Genomic DNA, 27,692 nt, shown 5'->3' on the forward strand with positions numbered 1-27,692 from the left:
ACCGTACTCCTTCTTAACAACAGAGTCAACCTGTGCAGCTGCTTTGTGTCTCCTATGGACTCGGACCCCAAGATCCCTCTGAACCTCCACACTGCCAAGAGTCTTCCCGTTAATACTATATTCTGCCATCATATTTGTCCTACCAAAATGAACCACCTCACACTTATCTGGGTTGAACTCCATCTGCCACTTCTCAGCCCAGTTTTGCATCCTATCAATGTCCCGCTGTAACCTCTGACAGCCCTCCACATTATCCACAACACCCCCAACCTTTGTGTCATCAGAAAATTTACTACCCCATCCCTCCACTTCCTCATCCAGGTCATTTATAAACATCACAAAGAGAAGGGATCCCAGAACCGATCCCTGAGGCATACCACTGGTCACCGACCTCCATGCAGAATATGACCTGTCTACAACCACTCTTTGCCTTCTGTGGGCAAGCCAGTTCTGGATCCACAAAGCAAAGTCCCCTGGGATCCCATGCCTCCTTACTTTCTCAATAAGCCTTGCATGGGGTACCTTATCAAATGCCTTGCTGAAATCCATATACACTACATCTACTACTCTTCCTTCATCAATGTGTTTAGTCACATCCTCAAAAAATTCAATCAGGCTCGTAAGGCACGACCTGTCTTTGACAAAGCCATGCTGACTGCTCCTAATCATATTATGCCTCTTCAAATGTTCATAAATCCTGCCTCTCAGGATCTTCTCCATCAGCTCACCAACCACTGAAGTAAGACTTACTGGTGTATAATTTCTTGGGCTATCTCTACTCCCTTTCTTAAATAAGGGAACAACATTTGCAACCCTCCAATCCTCTGGAACCTCTCCCATCCTCATTGATGATGCAAAGATCATTGCCAGAGGATCAGCAATCTCCTCCCTCACCTCCCACAGAAATCTGGGGTATATTTCACCCGGTCCCGGTGACTTATCCAACTTGATGCTTTCCAAAAGCTCCAGCACATACTCTTTCTTAACGTCTATATGCTCAAGCTTTTCAGTCCGCTGTAAGTCAACCCCACAATCACCAAGGTCCTTTTCCGTAGTGAATACTGAAGCAAAGTATTCATTGAGTACCTCCTCTATCTCCTCCAATTCCATACACACTTTTCCACTGTCACACTAGATTGGTCCTATTCTCTCACATCTTATCCTCTTGCTTTTCACATACTTATAGAATGCCTTGGGGTTTTCCTTAATCCTGCCCACCAAGGCCTTCTCATGGCCCCTCCTGGCTCTCCTAATTTCATTCTTAAACTCTTTCCTGGTAGCCTTATAATCTTCTAGATCTCTATCATTACCTAGTTTTTTGACGATATGTTGTGGAGATGTACAATGTTTATGATGATATACATTGTTCTGGACAGCTTTCATCCTGGTGACAATGAGGAACCACGCATACAAACACCACCTACACGCAATCTCACAGACACATACCCACATAGACTCATTTCTGTACACTTACATTTCACACACACTTACACACAACCCACTCACACAGTTGCCCATCTATGTACACAAACAGCAGAGATACACACACTGACACATATAAATATCTATGCATCATAAACACCCATTCACACACACCTACTTATCAAATACAAACAGGCACACACACATGCACCTCACAACTACATATCACTCACTCACAGACACACACGCCCCAAGCATATTTACATAAAAGCACAATCACCCACATACACCATACATGTGCGTGCACACACACATACATGTGTAAACAAAAGCAGCCACATGTACACCTGTACACCCTCACATGATACATGCACACACTGACACCCACACAAACATGAAACACATCGACACCAATGCACTAGCACTCACACATACATCTCCCCACTCTCCCATTGTACAAACACACACACACACACATATACACTCTCACACATTAACACACACAGGGACATATATACACTTACACACACAATCACACAGACATGTACATGCACACATAAAACACACACATGCACAGACATACACGTGCGCCCACGCGCGCACGCTCACAGGTTGCCTCACCTTGTTTCTCCTGAAGTGATAGACCATCAACATGCTGATGAACACGAGCAACATGGCAAAAGCCTGGAACGAGAGGATGGACGGCCGTAGATGCCTGTCCTCCTGAACGAAACATGGAGCGTCACTGACACACGAACTGCAGCCATTCTTGCACGGGAGACACCGGAACAGGGCCCTGGGTTCGCCAATGGCAAACTGGCTGAAGAGAGAAGTGTCCTCATCACCCTGCCCTGCAATTGTCAGAGAGAGAGATTCAGCCCTCAAGCTACAGTGCCAAGCCTGAAGCACCCATCCTTGAATTTCACACCCCGTGATACGAGAGACAGGATTTCAACTGTTCACAATACACAAACCTTGCTAACAGAATATCAGGAGTTAACTTTCCAGTACGTGACTTCTTAGAGGATGTCAAACTGGACTGAAGGTCAGGGAGGAGATGTGCATGGAGCCTTGGTCTGAGCTGTTTGCTGTCATCCACTTGGCTGGAAAGCAACACTCACTGGCCTGGAGGAACTCAGCAGGACAGGCAGTGTCTACAGAACTGAATTAACTGGATGGAGTCTCAAACTCACTTCTGGGAAGAGCGGTGAGGTGGAAACCTACAGCGTATATTAAAAAGTATGTGGATGACTACTCTATTTGATAATTTACTTTGAGCTGTGACCTTTATTATCAAAATACGTATATGTCACTATATACTACCTTGAGATCCATTTTATTGTTGGCATTCACAGAAAATAAAGAAATAATGTGCAGTCAATGAAAAAACCTTACAGATAAATGCACACATGGAAACCTGCAGATGCTGGAAATCCAGAGCAACACACATAAAATGCTGGAGGAACTCAGCAGGCCAGGCAGCATCTGTGGAAAAGAGTAAAGAATCGATGTTTTGGGCCGAAACCCTTCATCAGGACTTATGAAGGGTCCTGAGGAGGGATTTCAGCCCAAAACATAGACTGTTTACTCTTGTCCATAGATGCTGAGATGCTGCCTGGCCTGCTGAGTTCCTCCAGCATTTTGTGTGTATTACAGATAAACAAAGACTGGGAAACAGCCAATGTCAAAAGAAGACAAATAAATAAGCAAGTAAGCAAACAAATAAATTAATTAATAAATATTGTGTTTCCCAGATCAGCCTCAACAGTCACCAGAGGACCCACCATAGACAGCCCCTCGGGAGAACATCACACTCGACTCCAGTGATCAAACTATCCAGTTGTAATGAGCACTTTGGGCCTGTGCAGGGTGCCAAAGAGCATTAGGCTCTGAGGTTTTGAAGAGCACCCAAATTGGTTAATTGTTTAACGAGAGTCATTAATCGTTCAGAGTTCTTTGTGTTTTCTTCAGAGACCCGCTCTTTGTAATGCGGTCTCCTGTTGCTTTCTAGTTAGACTTGTTAAGTTTATTCTGATAGGCTCGAGGATTCGGTGTTACTTGTGTTATTTAAGAGGACATCCAATTAGTGCTAATCACAGAGTCCTAGTCTTGAGAATGTTGCGTCTTGTGGTGTCACTCGGCCGAGCCACCGATGTTCTTTTGAAATTATTCTGAATAAACTCTCAATACCATCTCTACATCAGAATCTGTCTTGGGTTCTGATATTGCCAGCACATATCGTGACATCTACTATTAATAATATTGAGAACATGAGTTGTAGATCCTTGACAGTGAGTCCATAGGTTATGGAATCAGTTCAGAGTTGAGGTGAGTGAAGTTATCCACGTGGATTCAGGAGCCTGATGGTTGTAGGACAAGGACAGGAATTTGGGATTAAATTGGATAACTCCTCTGGCAATGGGGCTACGCTGGACACGGATGTGAACATCAGATCTATTCAGCTGTGTCTGGGTTGTAAAATCACAATGATTCTACCACTGGCTGTATTGGATGTGGAGAGATGTCGGTTGTAGTTAAGGAGTTTAGGCTTAGCCTCAGAATAGAGTGACATCCCTTTAGAACAGAGATGAGGAGGAATTCTTTAGCCAGAGGGTGGTGAAGTTGTGGAATTCAATGCCACAGACAGCTGTGAAGGCCAAGTCATTGGGTGTATTTAAAGCAGAGGTTGATAGGTTCTTGATTAGTCAGACAGTCAAAGGTTATAGGGAGAAGGCAGGAGAATGGGGTTGGGAGGAATGATTTAAGGGCCAGGCCAGATTGAAAAGCTCAGTGTGCCAGGGCTGGAGGTGAAGGACAGGCTGGTTCAGCTCGCTGCTCCACAAGGTTTATGCGTCTCTGTGCTAAACTGAGGCTATGGCCTGCAACTAATGGTCTCTTGAATCGGCTGCAGCGATGACTGGCTTCATGGCTGTGGACTCACCTTCATGAACTTCAGTTCTGAATGTTATTTGCTTAGTTTTATTGTTTCACGATTTGTGTTTTTTTCTGCACACTGGGTGTTTGACGATTTTCTGTTTTGTTTGATGGGTTCTGTTGGGGTTCTTTGTTCTGTGACAAACCTCAAGGTTGTATATAATATACATAATTTGACAATCATTGAACTTTGAACTTTGTACATTAGCCATGATAGAATGCAGAAGACTCAATGGGCTGAATGGCCCAATTCTGCCACTATGTCTTATGGGTTCTTCCTTTTTTTATTCTTATACACTTCTATTTTCATAAGTGAATTTGATACTCACTATCATTGCTGTTGGTGGTGATAAGGTTCGGGTTGTAGTATCCTTCTTTACAGACGCATTGATAAGCTCCTAGTTGAAACCCTTGTCCCTTCAGTGGAGAGCACTGCAATTGAAAGAGACATCAAGTGGTCAGTATTTTTACCTCACACAGCCCAGGCCGATTGCAGCAATGACACACACAAAATGCTGCAGGAAACTCAGCAGGTCCTGATTGTGGGTCTGGGCTTGAAACGTCGACTATATGTTCCTCTCCACGGATGCTGCTGAGTTCCTCCAGCGTTTTGTGTGTGTTACTCTGCATTCCCAGCGTTTTGTGTGTGTTACTCTGCATTCCCAGCGTTTTGTGTGTGTTACTCTGCATTCCCAGCGTTTTGTGTGTGTTACTCTGCATTCCCAGCGTTTTGTGTGTGTTACTCTGCATTCCCAGCATTTTGTGTGTGTTACTCTGCATTCCCAGCATTTGCAGAATCTCTTGTGTTTTCAATGTTTTAGGATCAGCTTCTTCCCCTTCACCAGCAGATTTCTGAACAGTCAATGAACCCATGAACTTTTTTTCTCTTTTTGCACTATTACTTAACTTATTTTGTATGTATACTTCTTATTATAATTTATACTTTTCTATTATTATGTTGGGTGGCGAGATGGAGATATGTCTCTACCAAAGGAGGTGTGAGGTGCTTCTTCCCTCTGCTGGCCTGCAGATCACCCTTGGGCAAGGTGTAGCACCTGCTTAGCCCCCGATCAGGGTCACGTGAAATGGGTGGTGGACGGTTGTATGAGCAGCCGGTGCATGAACAGTCCTGGTTATGCGACCACTGACACCAGGCAGACAATCTCTGAAGAGTATTGATAATGGTTGGGGTCACCCGTCTTGTAAATTCACTGCCCAGAAGAAGGCAGTGGCAAAGGATTTCTATAGAAAAATTTGCCAAGAACAATCATGGTCCTGGATAGAGGGAAACCATGATCACCTACATCATACAACACGGCACGTAACGAATGAACAAACAATTGCAGTGTACTGCTGCCACAAAACAACACATTTCAGAATATTAAACCTGATTCTGATTCTCATTACAGTAGTACTGTGAGACTGTATTGATTCACAACATTAGCTATTAGTAAAAGGACACAAATATCTACAGTTCATTAAAAAAATCTATCATTAATCTGAAGCCCTCTTTTCCCAGAGTCTCTAATGCTCAATGAAACAGAACCCCAAAGGTACGTTTGGGGTACTTAACCAAATGGACAGGTACCATCTATGAACACTGGTAAGCAGTGCCACTTGACAACAATAACACTGAGCTCTTCAAGTTCAAGTTTACGTTGATTGTCATTTGACCACAGCTAAATACAGCTAAAGGAGACATTGTTCCTCTGGGGCAAAAATGCAAAAGACAGTACGTACAGTCACAGCCAGGGAAAAGAAACTGTGAGTGCACTCAATGTCAAAGTACATACCTGTCACCATATACTACCTTATGATTATTTTTTCTTGCAGGCATTTACAGGGAAATAAAGAAATGCAACAGAATTTATTAAAAGACTAGACCCCTATATGATACAGGTCTACAAGATTATGAGAGGCATAGATAGGGTGGATACTGTTATGAATCCCGTAACTGGGTCACTTACCAGCAAAGATAGAGAGGTCCGTTGAAGTCTGATGTCACTATTTTCAAACGTTTTATTTATAAAGGGACACAAAAGTAGGGTTAATACATGCATTCAGATAGTGCACATTGTCAACACTCAATCTAAATCGCGGGTATATTAATAATCATCATTAAGAAGTGAGCTCTGCTGATGTCTAGGGGTTAATAGATTGTCCGTTGGAAATATAAAAGTCACTCAGAAGGCTGCAGGCCTCAGCCCTTTGAAAATCGCTGGGTTTCACATGGGGCAACCGAGAGAGAGAGATTGGGGGAGAAGAGAAAGAACTTGCCGAGTCTCGATGAATCTTCCGTGAAATCGGGGGAGCGTTGGTTCCCTCTCCCCGATGTTAGTTAAAAGCGGTTTTCTGTGATTCCAGCCACAAATTCCAATCCCGGAATCTAACGCACGTGGCTTCCTTCAGAATGGCTTCCCGCTGCTGCGGGATCACTCTCGTGTCTTCTGGGTGCGTCTGGGGGGCTGTCCCCCTGAGACTCTCCTTTATACTTCCTCACGGGGTCGCAGGTGTCAATCAGGTTGGGATGATGCAATCTCTCTCTCAACCAGCCCACCTTGCCCGAGGGCTTTTCACGTGGTCTCCAGGAGACAATAGTCGCTGGCATCTTATTCTGTATCCCAGGTGGGACGCGCAATTTTTCACGTTTCTCTCTCTCTCACTTCCTGGGTCTACTGACCCCCCCTCAACGGGTGCTCTTGCGATTCTCACAAAGGAGGGGGCTGGGATCATAACACCTCCCCTCTTAAAAAAAACGTTTTTACCAGCGGTTAAAACGGAGTGGTCCACAGTCTTACAGGAGTTTTGAATCTAACACAATACACAAGTTCTTCTTTTCACAAAATACTACCATTATACATTCAAGTCAGTATCTAAATAGTTAACGATTACAGTGTCCCTTTCTTTAATATCTTAACATTGCGAACCGTACATCAGACTTCAATTCAATAACCACCTATTTAATTTTTTTTTCTTAAGCAACAAAACCAAGGAGGTGTGACCTTAGCTTAGGTGCATTTACAAAAGTTTACGCGAATACTAATCGTTTCAGTCGTTTAACTTAACCGGCGGGTCTCCAAAGGGCTGTCTTTATTATTCACAGGCTTTGGCACAAACCCGTTCAACCTGCCTGGCTGTCTAACAATGGCATCTCCATTAACCGTCGCCTCTTTTTCGGCGAGCCCCCCCCGTGGGGAACTTGAGTAGTTCTGCGTGGTGAACTCCCGCCCGCCCCGTTCATCGGGGTTATTTTAGCAACACCATGCCCCAGACTTAGACCCTTTTCACCCAACTCTTTGATTTCACCCAGGTGGCTGGCCCTTTTATCAGTCCCCTTCAGGCTATTGGTGTTTGATTCGAACTCTTCGCTCAAGTAGCCTGTCGAAGGCAGCCTTTTCACACCCCATCCTGGCATAACAATAGAGTGGGGGGCCCCGCTATTCCCCGGCTCACTCTGTGAGCGATCTGCCAGGTTTAAGATTTCTTCCTTCGATTTGGAAACTACAGACTTTTCGTTTCCTTCGCCAACAATCCTCACCCCCCCCCCCCCCCATTCTTAAATTCTGCATTAACTTTGAACACTCCTTCGAGTACAGACGTCGGGGAACTCACACTTTCCCCGGTTACCAAGGTTAACCCTTTTCCCACTGAATCGAGTCCATCTGACCCACAAGGACGGCCGCCCCGGTCCACTGGGTCAGATACCTCAGACTTCTTCTGAGCTCCGTTACTAGGTTCAGCCCCTCGGGCATCCCCATCTCGGACACTCTCAAACGGGACATTGGCCTCTTCCAGGCTTTCAACACCTGTACCTTTTTCAAATTCTAACCTCCTCCGATCCTCCCAGTTACTCGCTGGGCAGCTCCCACCCGGGGAAGGTGCAACCCTGCGAGCTGAAACAACCTCCTCGGCCTTTTCAGCAGACTCCTTCGAGGCAAGGGTATCCTTTCCATCTAGGACTGCCCTCACCTCATTATCAGTAACACCTTTAGAACTCTCAAGTTCTTCAAACAATTCTGCCAAACCAGACAGATCATCCATGTCCAACTCTGGACCTTTCAACAGCTTTATCTGTTTCTCATCTTTATTTCCTACCTTTAGGACTTTTCTCTTCGCTAAAGGCAGATCTATCTCCTCTCCCTTACCCTCTTTCACTTTACTACTCTTCGTCTTACCACCCTCGAAACCCTCATGGCACAGGGTCAGCAAAGACGTCTCGGCCAAATCAAAACTGGCCAGATTTGAACTGCTCTCGTTCACAGCTGTCTCTCTCGACAGGCTGCGAGTGACTGCGCCGGAGAGATGGTCCATGGGCGCTAGGGACGGGGCCACCACACTCTCCGGTCGGCAGGTCGGCAGCATGGCTGACCAAACCTTACCCCCTGCTAAGTCGTTTCCCAGCAGGATGTCCACGTCATCTCTCGGGAATTCTGAGGGCACCCCTATTTCAACTGATCCATACACCAGCTCACAATCCAGAATGACCTTATATAAGGGCACCATTTCTATCCGTTTATTTATTCCTTCCACCTTTACCATGCCCGTTTCCCGACCAAATTCTAGTACCTTACGGCTAACCAGGGATAATTCAGAGCCCGTATCCCTCCAGCTTCGTACGGAAACTGGTGTGCCTCCCTCCGTCACAGACACGGTTCCGTGTGACAGACAACTCCCAGAGCCCTCTCGTACTCTGTCTACCCTCGGCTCTCTGGTCGATCTGCTGATTACCACAGCACACCTGATAGGGACGGCGGCTTTCCCTCTTCCTATCTCCTTCCTCGGAGCAAAGCATCGAGATGCAATGTGCCCCTCCTTTCCACAATTAAAACAGGTCAAACCCGGAACCCTCTGGCCGTCTTGCCTTTCCCCCTCAACCTTACCGCTAGCTCCCGGTGGGACCTCTGCCTCACTCATCGGACTTTCTCGATCGTTCCCACGGTCTCTCTGGGGACCTTTATTCGAGGGAGTCCTTGTCTTGTGGGTTAGGACATATTCGTCCGCCAACCTAGCAAATTCTGAAATGGACTTATCTGGCTTCTCATTCAAATACACCCGGATCTCCTCCGGAACACAACTTTTAAATTCCTCAATCAAAAACAACTCCCTGAGACGCCCATAATCCTCGCCCACTCTTTCCGCGGTGCACCAACGGTCCAAGAGCACCCCCTTCTCGTGGGCTAGTTCGGTATACATTTGATTCCACCCTTTCCTTAAATTTCTAAACTTTTGTCGATAGGCCTCAGGTACCAATTCGTAAGTCCGAAGAATGACCTCCTTTACTTCAGCATAATTCTCCGCTCCTCCCTCCTCCAGGGACAACGCTGCATATGCTTGTTGGGCCTTCCCCTTTAACACACTTTGTAACAACGCCACCCACTGCTCTTTTGGCCACTTCTGATTCACTGCCACCTTTTCAAAAAGCAAGAAATAACTATCGACATCTGCCTCCTCGAACGGGGGCACCAATCTCAACTCCCTACTAACATTAAACCGCTCTGCTTGGTCTAACCCTTGATCTCTTCGTTCGTTCTTCATCTTCTCAATTTCCCAGTCATGTTGCCTCTGTTTCTCTTTCTCGGCCCGTTCCTTCTCTTTCTCAGCCCGTTCCTTCTCTTTCTCGGCCCGTTCCTTCTCTTTCTCGGCCCGTTCCTTCTCTTTCTCGGCCCGTTCCCTCTCTTTCTCGGCCCGTTCCTTCTCTTTCTCGGCCCGTTCCCTCTCTTTCTCGGCCCGTTCCCTCTCTTTCTCGGCCCGTTCCTTCTCTTTCTCGGCCCGTTCCTTCTCTTTCTCGGCCCGTTCCCTCTCTTTCTCGGCCCGTTCCTTCTCTTTCTCGGCCCGTTCCTTCTCTTTCTCGGCCCGTTCCTTCTCTTCCTCGGCCCGTTCCCTCTCTTTCTCGGCCCGTTCCTTCTCTTTCTCGGCCCGTTCCTTCTCTTTCTCGGCCCGTTCCCTCTCTTTCTCTTCTGCTTCTAGCTTCTTTAGGTTAATTTCATGCTGCCTTTGCCTCTCAGCTTGGTCCCGTTCTTTCTCTCTCTCAGCCCTTTCTTTCTCTCTCTCAGCCGCTTCCAGCTCTTTTAACTTAATTTCATGTTCCAGCCTTAATTTCTCCACCTCTAACTGAACCATCCCACTTGATGGTACCTCTTCAGGTATATCTCCCAATACCTCAGCTTCAAACACCTTCTTCCCAATGTAATACTGGGTTATGGCCCTTCGTACCTCCCGCTTTTTCATGGACGGAATAGTGGCATATCTTGATGGCAGTAATAGGATTAGGTCGAGCCAGCATGGATTTACCAAGGGCAAATCATGCTTGACTAATCTGTTGGAGTTTTTTGAGGGTGTAACAAGGATGTTAGACGAGGATGTAGTGGATGTAGTGTACCTAGATTTTCAGAAGGCATTCGATAAGGTGCCACATAGGAGATTGGTGAGTAAAATCAGAGCTCATGGCATTGGGGGCAGGGTTTCAACATGGATAGAAAACTGGTTGGCAGATAGAAAGCAAAGGGTAGCAGTGAATGGGTGTTTCTCAGACTGGCTGGAGGTGACTAGTGGGGTACCACAGGGCTCTGTGTTGGAACCACAGCTCTTTACGATTTATGTCAACGATTTAGATGAGGGCATTGAAAACTATATCAGCAAGTTTGCTGACGATACTAAACTGGGTGGCAGTGTGACATGCGAAGAGGACGTTAGGAGAATACAGGGAGACTTGGATAGGCTGGGTGAGTGGGCAGATACTTGGCAGATGTTATTCAATGTGAATAACTGTGAAGTTATCCACTTTGGAAGCAGGAACAAGAGGGCAGAGTATTGTCTGAACGGTGTAGAGTTAGGTAAGGGAGAAATGCAAAGAGACCTAGGAGTCCTAGTTCATCAGTCAATGAAGGTGAATGAGCAAGTGCAACAGGCAGTGAAGAGGGCAAATGGAATGTTGGCCTTTATTACAAGGGGAATTGAGTACAAGAGCAAGGATGTCCTTTTGCATTTGTACAGGGCCCTGGTGAGACCACACCTGGAATATTGTGTACAGTTTTGGTCTCCAGGTTTAAGGAAGGACATTCTGGCAATTGAGGAAGTGCAGCATAGATTCACTAGGTTGATTCCTGGGATGGCAGAGCTATCTTACACAAAGAGATTGGAGAGATTGGGCTTGTACACACTGGAATTGAGGAGATTGAGAGGGGATCTGATTGAAACGTTTAAGATAATTAAAGGATTTGATAGGATTGAGGCAGGAAATATGTTCCAGATGTTGGGAGAGTCCAGTACCAGAGGGCATGGATTGAGAATAAGAGGTCAGTTATTTAAAACAGAGTTGAGGAAAAACTTCTTCTCCCAGAGAGTTGTGGGGGTGTGGAATGCACTGCCTCGGAAGACGGTGGAGGCTAATTCTCTGGATGCTTTCAAGAAGGAGCTAGATAGATATCTGATGGATAGGGGAATCAAGGGATATGGGGACAAGGCAGGGACTGGGTATTGATAGTGAATGATCAGCCATGATCTCAGAATGGCGGTGCAGACTCGAGGGGCCGAATGGTCTACTTCTGCACCTATTGTCTATTGTCTACTTTCTTCTACGAAATACATTTCTCTGTAATATTTAATTTTTTGGAAAATTAATGTTTGGAAATCTAAAATTTGATATTTCCTTCTGACAGAAGACAAAAAAAATCTGGAACAATTTTTGTATTAAAAATCTAGGGTGTCTGAGACTTTTGCACAGTCTGTACATCCTGTTTTCATCTTCTATTTGGGCAATGTCTACAATTACAGGAGGGAGCGTGTCTGTTGAACTTGTTCAGTCACTGGGATCTTCTGTTATACAAAGGGGCTTGGAGCCCCAGCTATTGGCATCTACAGACCAACCAACATCATGCCAAATATAATCAATTACTTTTAATCAACTGGTCTGCAAAAGATTTCTTACATCGTGTTGGATCCTGATGCTTTGGCGATCCAAAGGGTCTTCAGAAGTCAAGAATGAGACATAAAACTCGTTACTTATGGCCACTGTGCTCAGAATACACTTGGAGTATTGTGAGCTGTTGGGTCCCTTATCTAAGAAAGGATGTGCTGGCATTGGAGAGGGTCCAGAGGAAGTTCATGAGAATGACCCCATGTATGAGGAGTATTTGATGGCTTTGGGACTGTACCACTAGAGTTTAGTGGGGAATCTCATTGAAACTTATCGAATATTGAAAGGCCTAGTTCTGCTCCAATGTCTTATGGTCTTACGGTTTTATTTAGTGTTACAAGATCAAGGAAGAAGAAGGCAGAACTGTGGTGAGAGAAGAAAAGAGAATGACTAAAAACACGAATAACAGAAATTCCATTGATTACGGTCAACCAATAAGGAAGTCAGATTCAAGTAATATGATACCGCCACTGAAACCAAGAAGTTTCCAGAAAAATACAGAGGCAACTGCACTGTAATTTTCTGGAAAATTCACTGACAATTACATATACATGAAGTTGCCACTTTGTTAGGTACCTCCTATACCTAATAAATTGGCCACTGGATATATGTTTGTGGTCTTCTGCTGCTGTAGCCCATCCACTTCTAGGCTCAATGTGTTGTGCTTTCAGAGATGCTCTTCTGAACACCACTGTTGTGACCTGTGATTATTTGAGTCACTGTCACCTCAAACCAGTCTGGCCATTCTTCTCTGGCCTTTTAACAAGGTGTTTTTGCCTATAGAACTGTCGCTCACTGGAGGTTTTTTTTGTTTTTCACACCATTCTCTGTAAACTCTAGGGACTGTTGTGCATGAAAATCCCAAGAAGTGAGCAGATTCTGAGATAGTCAAACTGCCCCATCTGGCACCAACATGGTCATGAAGTCATAGAACACCACAACACAGAAACAGCTGAACAACTGGCCCATGCTGAATAATTAATCTGCCTGGTCCCATTGATCTGCACCCAGACCATCACCCTCCAAATTCCTCTGAAATGTTGAAAACAAGCCCGCACCCACCACTTCTGCTGGCAGCTCTTTCCACACTCTCACCAGCCTCTGAGTGAAGAAGTTCCCCCTCATGTTCCCCTTAAACTTCTCACCTTTCATCCTTAACTCATGAATTCTAGTATTGTCCCACCCAACCTCAGTGGAAAAAGCCTGCTTACATTTATCCTATCTATGCCCCTCATAGTTTTGTACACCTCTATCAAATCTCCCCTCAAACTTCTACATTCTAGGGCATAAAGTCCTAACCTATTCAACTTTTCCCTATAACTCAGGTTCTCTAGTCCCAGCAACATCCTTGTAAACTTTCTCTGCACTCTTTCAATTTTATTTACATACTTCCTGTAGGTTGGTGACCAAAACTGCACACAATATTCCAAATTAGGCCTCACCAATGTCTTAAACTATTTCAACATAACATTCCATCTCCTGTACTCAATGCTTTGATTTATAAGGACCAATGTGCCAAGAGCTTTCTTTATGACCCTATCTACCCGTGATGCTACTTTCAAGGAACTATGGATCTGTATTGCCAGATCCCTCCATTCTTCAACACTCCTCAGTGCCCTACCACTCACTTCACCAGGTGGTCCAGATCCTGTTGTAAGCTCTGATTGTCTTCTTTGCTGTCCACTGCACCCCCAATCTTGGTGTTATCCACAAATTTGCTGATCCAGTTAACCAGATTATCACCCAGATCATTGATGTAGATGACAAACACCAATGGACCCAGCACTAATCCCTGTGGCACTCCACCAGTCACAGGCCTCCAGTCAGAGAGGCAACCATCTACTACCACTCTCTAGCTTATCCTCCAAAGCCAATGTCTGATCCAATTTACTACCTTATCTTGAATGCCAAGCAAATGAACTATCTTGACCAACCTGCTGTGCAGAAACTTGTCAAAGACATTAGTACAGTCCCGGTAGACAACATCCACTGCCTTACTTTCATCAACTTTCCTGGTAACTGCCTTGAAAAACTCTATAAGCTTGGTTAGACACATCCTACCATGCACAAAGCCTTATTGACGATCCCTAATTAGTCCCTATCTATCCAAATATATATCCAAAACTCACAAAGGTCAAAGTCACTTAGCTCATATTTCTTCCCCATTCTGATGTTTGAACTGAACCATTTGACCATGTCTGCATGCTTTTATGCATTGAATTGCTGCCACATGTTTGGCTGATTAGATATTTGCATTAAATAGCAGGTGTACTGAATAAAATTCGGTGGTGGGGTAGAGATACATCTCTGCCTAAGGAGGTGTAAGGTGCTCCTTCCCTCCGCTAGCCTGCAGGTCACCCTCGGGCAGGGTGTAGCACCTGCTTAGACCCCTCCCTCCCCAGATCAGGGTGATGTGAAGCTGTGGGAGCAGGTGGTGGATGGTTGTATGAGCAGCCGGTGTATGTCACAAGTCCTGGTTATGTGACCACTGACACCAGGCAGACAGTCTCCGAAGTGTATTGATAATGGCTGTAGAAAAATTTGCCAAGAACAATCTTGGTTGTGGAGAGACCATGATCGTCTACGTCATACGACATGGCACAATATGAATGGACCTAATAAAATGGCCACTGAGTGTATATAGGTCATTGCATAAAAGTACAAACAAGAATAGAAAAAATAAACTATAAGGAAAATAAAAGACAAATGATTTTACACCCCAACCTAACTGTCACAAGTTCAACTTCAAAAAGTACTAGCATTTAAGGAGATTATTGAAATCCCACGATAAAGGATATAGACATTAGGAAATGAAGGTTAAACATAGAAAATCCTCTTTAAAACCTAAATGGGCCTTAATGCCAACACAGCAAAATATTTTTTCATTAAACCCTAAGTATCCCTGATTGGAATCAGCTCTCCAACCAATGCCGCATTCATATACAGCCCACTCTCTAAATCAGGGTTCCCAACCTGGGACCCATGGATGCCTAGGTTAATGGTAGGAGTCCATGGCATTAAAAAGGCTGGGAACCCCTCTCTAAATGGACAAGTTAAAATTTGATCAATTCTCCAACACTATGATGCTAATTGTTATTGTTTGAGTATTGTCAAGTTGTCATCGACTCACGGCAACCCTATAGATAGTGCAGCTGTCCATAGGGTTTTCTTGGCAAGATTGTTAGGCCTTTCTCCTCTGTAGATACTGCCATTGGCTGCCCAGGTTGAGACCCAGCCAGATTTGAACTCAGGACCATCTGCCTCAAAGTCCAGTCTGATGCTACATCACTGGCTGGCCCTTGATGCCAATTACTCTTCACAAACACTTAGAGAACCTACCCCTGCTCAGATGCATATGAAGATTGAAAGAGTGCAGAGGAAATTTACAGATACGTTGCCAGGACTTGAGGACCTGAGTTGTAGGGAAAGGTTGAGTATTTATTTATATAGTGGTTTAGCACTGCAGTCCTTCCCACCCATCAACCTCTGCCGCCCCATCAACACCCAGCAACCTTGATTAACCCTACTGTAACCATGGGACAATTTACAATGACCAATTAACCTACCAGCTACATCTTTGTGTATGTTGCTCTGGATTTCTAGCATCTGGAGAACCTCGTATTCACAGATGGTATTGGTATCACAGTTTATGGAGCCAGTGCATTAATTATTGCTCCAGTGTTACAATGATGCAGGTTTTTACTTTCTGCTGGCTATAACACTAACTCGAACGCCCTACTATCCCTTCGAGCAGCACACGCCTTGTGTCCTTTCCAGCAGAATGTGCCCAGCTGCAGGGAGACTGCCATCTTGTTTTGTATATCCATGCTGAGGAGATACACTAATTTGTGACGCCGTTTAATAAAACACACACAAAATGTTGGAGGAACTCAGCAGGTTAGGCAGCATCTATGGAAATGAATAAAACCCTTGACATTTTGGGCCAAGACCCTTCTTCAGGACTGGACAAGAAGGGGAAAGATGCCAGTATAAGAAGTTGGGAGGAGGGGAAGAAGGAAAAGCTAGAAATGGCAGGTGAGGACAGGTGGGTGGAAAGGTAAAGGGCTGGAGAGGAAGTGAGAGTGGCAGGAGAGGATAGGAGTTAAAATGGTTGGCCACAGGAAATTCAGCCTTTTGCGGATGGAGCAAAGGTGCTCTACCAAGTGGTCTCAGCAATGCAGAGAATGTAGAGGAGTGTGTTTGCACTTACCGTCTCTTCATTTTCCTGTATAGTTTATGTTAAATTGATTGTTTTCATTTATAGAAGGGTGATGGAAAAAGGGCCAGTAACATCATGAAGGATCCCAGCCACCCTGCTCATGGACTGTTTGTCCCATTCCCATCAGGGAGGAGGCTACGTAGCATCCACACCAGAACCACCGGACTCAATAACGGTTACTTTCCCAAGCACTGAGGCTGATCAACACCTCCACCCACTAACCCACCCCTCCACACCCTCAACCATCACTACATATTCATCACCAAGAGTCATTTATGTGTGTATATATAATCAGTCTATGTACATGACAGTTACTCGTACATTGCATTTTATAAGATGGGTTCTAGATTTGTATTTATTGTGCTCTTTAAGCTTATTTTATTTTGTATGCTGCATCAGATCATTCTCCTTTACACTTGAACAAGCTTGAATCTTGAAAGTGAAGAGATTCGTTCATTCATTTTTTCGTTACGTGCCGTGTCATATGACATGGATGATCATGGACTTTCAACCATGATTGTTCTTGGCAAATTTTTCTACAGAAATGGTTTGTCATTATCTTCTTCTGGGCAGTGTCTTTACAAGACGGGTGACTCCAGCTGTTATCAATACTCTTCAGAGATTGTCTGCCTGGTGTCAGAGGTCACATAACCAGGACCTGTGATCTGCACCGGCTGCTCATACGACCATCCACCACCTGCTCCCATGGTTTCACGTGACCCTGATTGGGAGTAACCAGGTGCTACACCTTGCCCAAGGGTGACCTGCAGGCTAGCGGAGGAAAGGAGCACCTTACACCTCTTTTGGTAGACACATATCTCCACCCTGCTACCCAGAGATACCACATCACTTATAAATAGTCTTCACATTCCTTCTTTCATGCCAACACAGATTCATTCCTAAACAGGAGACAGAGACAATCTCCTCACCCTTTCTAAAGCTTCCACATCCTTTCTATATTGAGCCAACTGGAACGAAACACAATATTCCAAGTGTGGTCTAACTCGGGTTTTATACAGCTGCAACATTACCCCGTGGCTTTTGAGATCAGCCCCCAAGCTAATGAAGGCCAACACACTTTACCAGCCTATCAAGCCATGCGGCAACTCTGAGGGATCTATGGACATGGACCGTTCATACAGACCATTTCATCATATCAGTGCCCTGAGGCAGTACAAGGAAAAACAACTACAGAATGCAGAATAAATTATGAACTTCTCCAGAATGGCAGAGGCATGTTACACCATCACTACTAAATGGAAAATAGATATTTTCTTGCGAAAGTAAACAAAAAATCCCATTCTATTAATGCAGCCTGACTTGCTGAGTATTTCAAGCACTTTCTGTTTTTATACTAAATTTCAGGCTTGTGGGGAAAGAGCAGCGGATTAAGAATACGATGGGCTGAGCCTCCTCCTTTGTACCACCAGATCCGTGAAGTGCAGCGGATGGAAAGGTAAATAATAAGAAAATGTGGACATTTAAAAAATATCCAGAATCAAACAATATTGTCTTTATTTATTTATTAAGATACAGCACAGAATAGGCCCTTCTGGCCCTTCGAGAATCACTCTGAAAGCGTACTTGGAGACACAGTTCTTACCCTTCATAAATGGACAAATTATTCCAGAATCACTAAATTATTGTGACATCTGTAAATATCAGGTTTGTTATTTTTCCCTGTACCAAGTGACTCATCCATCGTAGGGAACAAAGAGACATCACACAAACGTTCAGGAACATAAACGTCTGTGTTGACATGAAAGAAGGCATGTAAAAACTATAAGTGATGTGGTTTGCAGCAAATCATGGCTGCGTTAGCAAATGGAGCTTAAAGTGATGTTGTCATGGTTACAAGGCAGTTAACTGTCTTTAATGTAGTGAGAGATTGAGAATCATAATGATGCAGCTTATGTTGCTCATCATACCTGTTGAGACACACTGAATATATTTTAAAGGTGGCATTAATTCAGGAGACATGATGTCACCAGACCACAGATCCTACAACCAGCCGATATTTACAACCAGAACACAAAGTGTCCTGTATTCCCACAGCACTGACATCCACACTCTTTAATTCAAATCTGGCTACCAATTTGTGCACAGCATAATCCCACAGCCGTCATCGTACTGGTGACCAGGTACAAGTGGTCTGCGGGTTATGTGAGGGTTCCGTACGCGAGAATTGTTCATACGCTGGTTTGTCTGCAAGTCAGAAACTCCTGCTTCCATGTCCTATTGCTCTGCACACACTAGCTCCAATTCTTTCATTTCAATGAATGATCACCCTAACATTATTATCATAAAATTAATGGAATATATACTCTATCTAGTCACTATGCCCTAATCTTATCACGGAGGAGGTACAGAAGCCTGAAGAGACTATATATACATACACTTTTTGTACTTAATAGTATATTTTCTGTACTGCAATGTACTGCTGCCACAAAACAACAATTTCATGACATATATCAATGATAATATGATAATGGAGGAGCAGATTCAATGGGCTAAATGGTCTCATTCTGCTCCTATATTTTATGGTTGAATGGATAATAAATCTGATACTGATTCTAATGAATACTATGGAACGTTTTATTATTATTTTTATTTTTTTCTCTGCGCAAGCTGGTAAAACCTGAGGGATGGGCATAGGCAAGCACACTCACTTCTCAATTGCTTGGAACTTTTGGATTATTCCAGTGGTGTTTGATATTCTGGCTTTCTGAAGATTTATGTAGATATTGCTATGTAGACCTAATTGTTTAATGCTGTTGTGTAGTGCCTTTGGGATGATACCAGTTGTAGATATTACGATTGGGACAATATTCCTGTTTGTGTTCAAAGGTCTTTCAATTCAGCATATTTCTTGTATTTTTCACTTATCGATTTCTGTAAGTTATGTGTGTTTGGGATGACTAAGTTGTTCTTGCCTGTTTATCCTCTATTAGACAGTTATTATGGATTGCCCTATCTGTAATAACTGACCAGTCATAATATAACAATAATAATAATTATTAATATCAGCTTGAAAATGCTTTAAAAACATTTGGGAAAATTTTTATGAAGTTGGATTTCCGAAAGTCAGGACATTTGTAACCCAGGGAGCTCTGTAATCTGTTTTAGTGATGTTGATTGAAGGATTAATGTTGCCTATGAGCCTGGGGAAGGAACCTCTCCTCTGTAAAAGACCTCACCTTTGAACCAAATGCTTTCTTCAGTGCATAGTATTCTCTCTGGTCCATTAAAGCTCTGGAGTGATTTTATGGAACCAACAAAGAAGACAATTGGTTGATATTTGGGTCAGTGCATCCCCTCCTTGATACCACACAGAGGGTATTGGCCCACATTGTACATTCAAATGCCTGGAGAAGGGATGGATCTCATAGCCTTCTCTAATGGGCAATAGTTAAACTCAGAACTTCCACATCTCTATCTCATTATGAGTTTACGGAGATCTGGTACACCAATTTCTACTCATATACAGTGGAGAACAGTCTGATTGGTCACCTCACCATCTGGTATGGAGGCTCCAATGCACAGGGTTGGAAGAGGCTGCAAGTTGTTGTAGACTCAACCTGCTCCATCGTGGGCACAGCCCTCCCCATCATCAAGAGGCAGTGCCTCAAGAATCCATCACTGAGGACCCTTACCATCAGGTGGATGTACAGAAGCCTGAAGACCCAGACTCAGTGCTTCAGAAACAGCTTCTTTCCCTCAGCCAGTCTATGAAATTCACAAACACTATCTCGTTATTCCTTTCCACAGAAGCTGCTGAGTTCCTCCAGAATTTTAAAGTAGTTTTATATTATCACACTGCAATGTTGCCAAAAAACAACATATTTCCTGGCCAAAGATACGTAGGCCAAAGATAATAAATCTGATACAGGTTCTAAACAATGGCTGCATTGAGAGAGGGATTTATTGCTGCACTAGGGGGCAAAATTTCAAATGTATTTCAGCAGTGCAGGAAAATCCGGCCTAGCTCAAAGTTCAAAGTTATGGAAGTACATATATGTCACCATATACTAGTTTTTACAGGAAAATTAAGAAATACAATAGACCAAGGGTTCCTGGCCTGAGGCCCACAGACTCCTTGCTTAATAGTATTGGTCCATGCCATTAAAAGGCTGGGAGTCCCTGCAATAGAATCCAAACGACTGACAACCAATGCGGAAATGAAGGCAAATACAATAAACAAACAAATAAATAAACAAACAGATAGATAGGTAGATAGATAAACAAACAAACAAATAAATAAATAAATACTGAGAACATGAGTTGTGGAGTACTTGAAAGTGAGTTTGTAGGTTGTGGAATCAGTTCAGTGTTGAGGTGAGTGAAGTTATGCACCCTGGTTCAGGAGCCTGATAGTTGTGGGGCAATAACTGTTCCTGAACCTGGTGGTGTGGGACCAAAGATTCCTGTTCTTTATGCCCAATGGTAGCAGGGAGACGAGAACATGGCATGGGTGATGGAGAACACAGACTGGGTGGTGGAGAACACGGCCTGGATGATGGAGAACATGGCCTGGGTGGTGGAGAACACAGCCTGGGTGATGGAGAACACAGCCTGGATGATGGAGAACACAGCCTGGGTGGTGGAGAACACGGCCTGGATGATGGAGAACACAGCCTGGATGATGGAGAACACAGCCTGGGTGGTGGAGAACACAGCCTGGGTGGTGGAGAACACGGCCTGGATGATGGAGAACACAGCCTGGGTGATGGAGGTCCTTCATGATGGATTCTTGTGGCAGTGCTCCATGTAGTTATGCTCAGTGGTGGGGAGGGCTTTATCTGTGATGGACTGGACTGTATTCACCACCCTTCTTGTGATGATCTCAGTGGGGATAGAAGGAGTTGGAGATCAAGAATGCTAAGAATTGGAGCTGCTGGACATTGATGCTACGCCAGCTCAGCCTCAGCGAAGTGGCAGATGGAGTTCAATCCAGAAAAGTGTGAGGTAATTCACTTCAGAAGGTCAAATTTGAGGGCAGATTATAAAGTTAATGGCAAGATTCTTATCATAGAAACATAGAAAACCTACAACACAATACAGGCCCTTCGGCCCACAAAGCTGTGCCAAACATGTACTTACTTCAGAAATTACTTAGGGTTACCAACAGCCCTCTATTTTTCTAAGCTCCATGTACCTGTCCAGGAGTCTCTTAAAAGACCCTATTGTATCCGCCTCCACCACCATCTCCAGTAGCTCACTGCATGTACTCACCACTCTCTGCGTAAAAATCTTACCCCTGACATCTCCTCTGTACCTATTTCCACGCACTTTAAAACTGTGCCCTCTCAGTGCCCTATCATTGTGGAGGAACAGAGAGATTTTGGGATCCACATCCATGAATCCTTCAAAGTTGCCACGCAAGTCGATAAGGTGGTTAAGAAGGTGAACAGTATGTTGGCCTCCATTAGGCAGGGATTTGAGTTTGTACCGTGAGATAAGGTTGCAGCTCCATTGATTCATTCATTCATTATGTGGCATGTTGTACGACATGGGCAATGGCAAATAAAACACCATAAAACTCTTGTTAGACTTGGAATATTGTGTTCAGTTCTGGTCGACTCATTATAGGAGGGATGTGGAAGCTTTAGAGAGGGTTCAGAAGAGATTTACTCGGATGCTACCTGGATTAGAGAGCATATCGTATGAAGTTTAATTGAGTGAGCTAGGACTTTTCTCTTTGGAGTGGAAAGGTGTTAAACACCTTTGATAAAAGTGTTTAAGCTGACAAGAGGCATATATAAAGTGGACAGCCAGTGCTTTTTCCCCAGGACAGAAATGGCTAATACAAGAGGACATCATTTTAAGGTGGTTGGAGGAAAGTAGTGGGGGGGGGGGATGGCAGTGGTAGCTATTTTACACAGAGAGGGGTGAGTGTGTGGAACACCTTGACAGGGGAGGTGTTAGAGGCAGATGCATTAGGGACATTTAAGAGATTCCAGGATAGGCTTATGGATGAAAGCAAAAATAGAGGGCTATGTGGAAGGGAAGGGTGAGTTTGATCATGGAGCAGGTTAAAATGTCAGAACAACATTGTAGGCAGAAAGGCCAGTACTGTGTTATGGTCTACGCTCTATAAGGACATGACGAACAGGAGCAGGAGTTGGCCATCTGGCCCGTCGAGCCTGCTCCGCCATTCAATAAGATCATGGCTGATCTGGCCATGGACTCATCTCCACCTACCTGCCTTTTCCCCATAGTCCTTAATTCCCCAACTCTGCAAAAATCTATCCAACCGTGTCTTAAATATATTTACTGAGGTAGCTTCCACTGCTTCATTGGGCAGAGAATTTCACAGATTCACCACTCTCTGGGAAAAGCAGTTCCTCCTCATCTCCATCCTAAATCCACTTCCCAGAGTCTTGAGGCTATGTCCCCTAGTTCTAGTCTCACCTACCAGTGGATACAACTTTCCTGCCTCTATCTTATAATTTTACATGTTTCTGTAAAATTGCCTCTCATTCTTCTGAATTCCAGCGAGTACTGTCCCAGATGACTCAATCTTTCCTCAAAGTCTAACCCTTCATCTCTGGAATCAACCTGGTGAACTTCCTCTGCACCACCTCCAAAGCCAGTATATCCTTCCTCAAGTAAGGAGACCAGAACTGCTCACAGTACTCCAGATGCAACCTCACCAGTACCCTGTACAGTTGCAGCAAAACCTCCCTGCTCTTGAATTCAATCAGTCTAGCAATGAAGGCCAACATTCCATTTGCCTTCTTGATAGCCTGCTGCACCTGCAAACCCACCTTTTGTGATTCATGCACAGGCTCTCCCAAGTCCCTCTGCACAACAGCATGCTGCAATCTTTTACCATTTAAATAATAATCTGATCTTCCATTTTTCCTTCCAAAGTGGATGACCTCGCATTTACCAACATTGCATTTCATATGCCAGATAGATCCTTGCCCACTCACTTAACCTATCTATAGCTCTCTCTGCAGACTCTCCGTATCTTCAGCACAATTTTCTTTCCCACTCAATTTAGTATCATCAGCAAACTTAGATACACTACACTCAGTCCCCTCTTCCAGATCGTTATGTATAAACGTTTGTGTATCGTGAACAGTTGTGGGCCCAGCACCAACCCCTGCGGAACACCACTCACCACTGATTGCCAACCTGAGTAACATCCACGCATCCCAACTCTCTGCTTTCTGTTAGTTAACCAGTCCTCTATTCATGCTAATATGTCACCCCCAACCCTTTGCATCCTTATCTTATGGATACATCTTTGATGCAGCATCTTATTGAATGCCTTCTGGAAATCCAAGTAAATAACATCTATCTGTTCCACTCTATCCACTGCACTCGTTATATCCTCAAAGAACTCCATTAAGTTTGTCAAACAGGACCTGCCTTTGCTGAATCCATGCTGCATCTGCCTGATGGATCCATTTCTTTCCAGATGCCTCACTATTTCTTCTTTAATAATAGCTTCAAGCACTTTCCCAACTACAGATGTTAAATGAACTGGCCTACAGATAACACGAGGAAATCTGCAGATGCTGGAAATTCAAACAACACACACAAAATGCTGGTGGAACACAGCAGGCCAGGCAGCATCTATAGGGAGAAGCGACGTCGACGTTTCGGGCCGAGACCCTTCGTCAGGACTAACTGAAAGAAAAGATAGTAAGAGATTTGAAAGTAGTGGGGGGAGGGGGAAATGTGAAAAGATAGGAGAAGACTGGAGGGGGTGGGATGAAGCTAAGAGCTGGAAAGGTGATTGGCGAAAGTGATACAGAGCTGGAGAAGGAAAATGATCATGGGACGGGAGGCCTCGGGAGAAAGAAAGGGGGGGTGGGGAAGCACCAGAGGGAGATGGAGAACAGGCAAACAACTAAATATGTCAGGGATGGGGTAAGAAGGGGAGGAGGGGCATTAATGGAAGTTAGAGAAGTCAATGTTCATGCCATCAGGTTGGAGGCTACCCAGCCGGTACATAAGGTACCTTATTCCTCCAACCTGAGTTTGGATTCATTTTGACAGTAGAGGAGGCCATGGATAGACATATCAGAATCGGAATGGGACGTGGAATTAAAATTATGTGGCCACTCGGAGATCCTGCTTTCTCTGGCGGACCAAGCGTAGGTGTTCAGCGAAACGGTCTCCCAGTCTGCGTCGGGTCTCACCAATATATAAAAGGCCACACCGGGAGCACCGGACACAGTATACCACACCAGCCGACTCACAGGTGAAGTGTCGCCTCACCTGGAAGGACTGTCTGGGGCCCTGAATGGTGGTGAGGGAGGAAGTGTAAGGGCAGGTGTAACACTTGTTCCGCTTGCAAGGATCAGTGCCAGGAGGGAGATCTGTGGGAAGGGATGGGGGGGGGGGGACGAGTGGACAAGGGAGTCACAAGGGGAGTGATCCCTGCGAAAAGCAGAAGGGGGGGGGGGAGGGAAAGATGTGCTTGGCAGTGGGATCCCATTGGAGGTGGCGGAAGTTACGGAGAATTATACGTTGGACCTGGAGGCTGGTGGGGTGGTAGGTGAGGACAAGGGGAATCCTATCCTGAGTGGGGTGGTAGGCGGATGGGGTGAGGGCAGATGTACGGGAAATGGGAGAGATGCGTTTGAGAGCAGAGTTGATGGTGGAAGAAGGGAAGCCCCTTTGTTTAAAAAAGAAAGCCATCTCCTTCATCCTGGAATGAAAAGCCTCATCCTGAGAGCAGATGCGGTGGAGACAGAGGAATTGTGAGAAGGGGATAGCATTTTTGCAAGAGACAGGGTGGGAAGAGGAATAGTCCAGGTAGCTGTGAGAGTCTGTAGGCTTATAGTAGATATCAGTAGATAAGTCATCCCCAGAGATGGAGACAGAAAGATCAAGAAAGGGGAGGGAGGTGTCAGAAATGAACCAGGTAAATTTGAGGGCAGGGTGAAAGTTGGAGGCAAAGTTAATGAAGTCAACGAGCTCAGCATGCGTGCAGGAGGCAACGCCAATGCAGTCATCGATGTAGCGAAGGGAAAGAGGGGGATGGATACGTGTATAGACTTAGAACATGGACTGTTCCACAAAGCCAACAAGAAGGCAGGCATAACTGGGACCCATACGGGTGCCCATGGCTACACCCTTGGTTTGGAGGAAGTGGGAGGAGCCAAAGGAGAAATTATTGAGAGTAAGAACTAATTCCGCTAGACAGAGGAGAGTGGTGGTAGAGGGGAATTGGTTAGGTCTGGAATCCAAAAAAAAGCAAAGAGCTTTGAGACTGTCCAGGTGGGGGATGGAGGTATATAGGGACTGGACGTCCATGGTGAAAATAAGACGGTGGGGGCCAGGGAACTTAAAATCATTGAAAAAATTCAAAGCGTGAGAAGTGTCACAAACATAGGTGGGAAGAGATTGAACAAGGGGAGATAAGACAGTGTCAAGGTATGCAGAAATGAGTTCAGTGGGGCAGGAGCAAGCTGAGACAATAGGTCTACCTGGACAGGCAGGTTTGTGGATCTTGGGTAGGAGGTAGAAACGGGAAGTGTGGGGTGTGGGAACTATGAGGTTGGTGGCCCTGGATGGGAGATCCCCAGAGCTGATAAGGTTGGTGATGGTATAGGAGACAATGGCCTGGTGTTTGACATCTCCTTCGTCCTGGAATGAAAAGCCTCATCCTGAGAGCAGATGCGGCGGAGATGGAGGAATTGTGAGAGGGGATAGCATTTTTGCGAGAGACTTGACATCTCCTTCGTCGTTCCACCATTTCCACCACCGACATATGTGTAGCTCTCTCTCTCTCTCTCTCTCTCTCTCTCGCTCTTTCTCAGCGAAGTGATTGGTCCACAGCTAATGCCTTGCGCTGTGTGTAACTGATGGTACTGTGTTTGGCACCTTGGCCCTAAGACCAGAGGACACAGCCTCAGAATGGGGGGGGGGGTCCATTAGAGTGGAGATGAGGAGGAATTTCTTTAGCCAGACAGTGGTGGATCTGTGGAATTTATTGCCAGAGGCAGCTAGGGAGGCCAAGTCATTGGGTATATTTTAGGCAGATAGAACCACAGAACATTACAGCACTGAAACAGGCCTTTTGGCCCTTCTTGGCTGTGCTGAACCATTTCAGCCTAGTCCCACTGACCTGCACCTGGACCATATCCCTCCATACACCTCTCGTCCATGTACCTGTCCAAGTTTTTCTTAAATGTTAAAAGTGAGCCCGCATTTACCACTTCATCTGGCAGCTCATTCCACACTCCCACCACTCTCTGTGTGAAGAAGCCCCCCCAACTAATGTTCCCTTTAAACTTTTCCCCCTTCACCCTTAACCCATGTCCTCTGGTTTTTTTCTCCCCTAGCCTCAGTTACTTTGATAATGAATTTACTTTCAACTTCTTTTGAACTTTCAGAAATAAGGAAATACAAAATCAAATTGGTCACATTCTTCACTGTTTATTTCTCAGTCCTTAGAGCTCATTCAAACAAACAATCGGCCGTGTGCTTCTCCGGCGTCTCAGGTTCTTCACTATCTTCACTCTGCTCGCAATCCGTCCTTTCTTCGGAAGCTTTCGGAGTAATATACCTCTGTGTGTACCAGAGTACAGCAAAAAGAATCAGTAAAACCAAGGTCCAGAACATGGCGTCAGCTGGCTGAGAAGATGAAGAGTTGGTCTCAGATCTCCTGGGTTCAATGGAGCAAAACTGACAGCTGGTAGCGACACTCAGACCCGAGTTGCAAGTGCATCTGTTGACATTATGAGGGTAGTGCCCTTATATCTTACATATCTACAATGGATTGTTGTGTCATCGCTGAGTCAGAGAGTTGCTGGTATAAAACTGAGTCCAGAGGTGTGGGTACTTTATCTACCATTTGAATGAGATGCTTTAACAGAGTATGTTGGTGGCAGGTGGAGATACGTCTCCACCAAAGGAGGTGTAAGGATCTCCTTTCCACCTTGGGTCACCCTTGGGCAAAGTGTAGCACCAATCAGAGTCACATAAAGCCATGGGAGCAGGTGGTGGATGGTTGTATGAGCAGCCAGTGCAGATCACAAGTTCTGGTCATGAGAACACTGATGCCAGGCAGACAATCTCTGAAGAGTATTGACAATGGCTGGGGTTGTCACCCATCTTGTAAAGACACTGCCCAGGAGAAGGCAATGGAAAGAAATTTGTAGAGAAATTTGTCAAGAACAATAAAGGTCGTGGTCAACACTATGACTGCCCACATCACACAACATGGAGCATAACAAACAA

General features: G+C 44.9%; 1 protein-coding gene across 1 annotated transcript in view; it reads right to left on the reverse strand.

Annotated features, from left to right (window-relative positions):
* The window catches only part of LOC132385595 (probable G-protein coupled receptor 158), a 348,836-nt gene that overhangs the window by 219,908 nt on the left and 101,236 nt on the right, over positions 1–27,692 (reverse strand). The window contains exons 3-4 of the mRNA XM_059957771.1: positions 4,686–4,788; positions 2,044–2,273 (exon numbers count right to left, since the gene is read on the reverse strand). Coding sequence (XP_059813754.1) covers positions 2,044–2,273; positions 4,686–4,788 — 333 coding nt within the window. The remainder of the gene's footprint in view (positions 1–2,043; positions 2,274–4,685; positions 4,789–27,692) is intronic.

The sequence above is a fragment of the Hypanus sabinus genome, assembly GCF_030144855.1.
Source record: "Hypanus sabinus isolate sHypSab1 chromosome X1 unlocalized genomic scaffold, sHypSab1.hap1 SUPER_X1_unloc_13, whole genome shotgun sequence".
Taxonomy (NCBI): domain Eukaryota; kingdom Metazoa; phylum Chordata; class Chondrichthyes; order Myliobatiformes; family Dasyatidae; genus Hypanus; species Hypanus sabinus.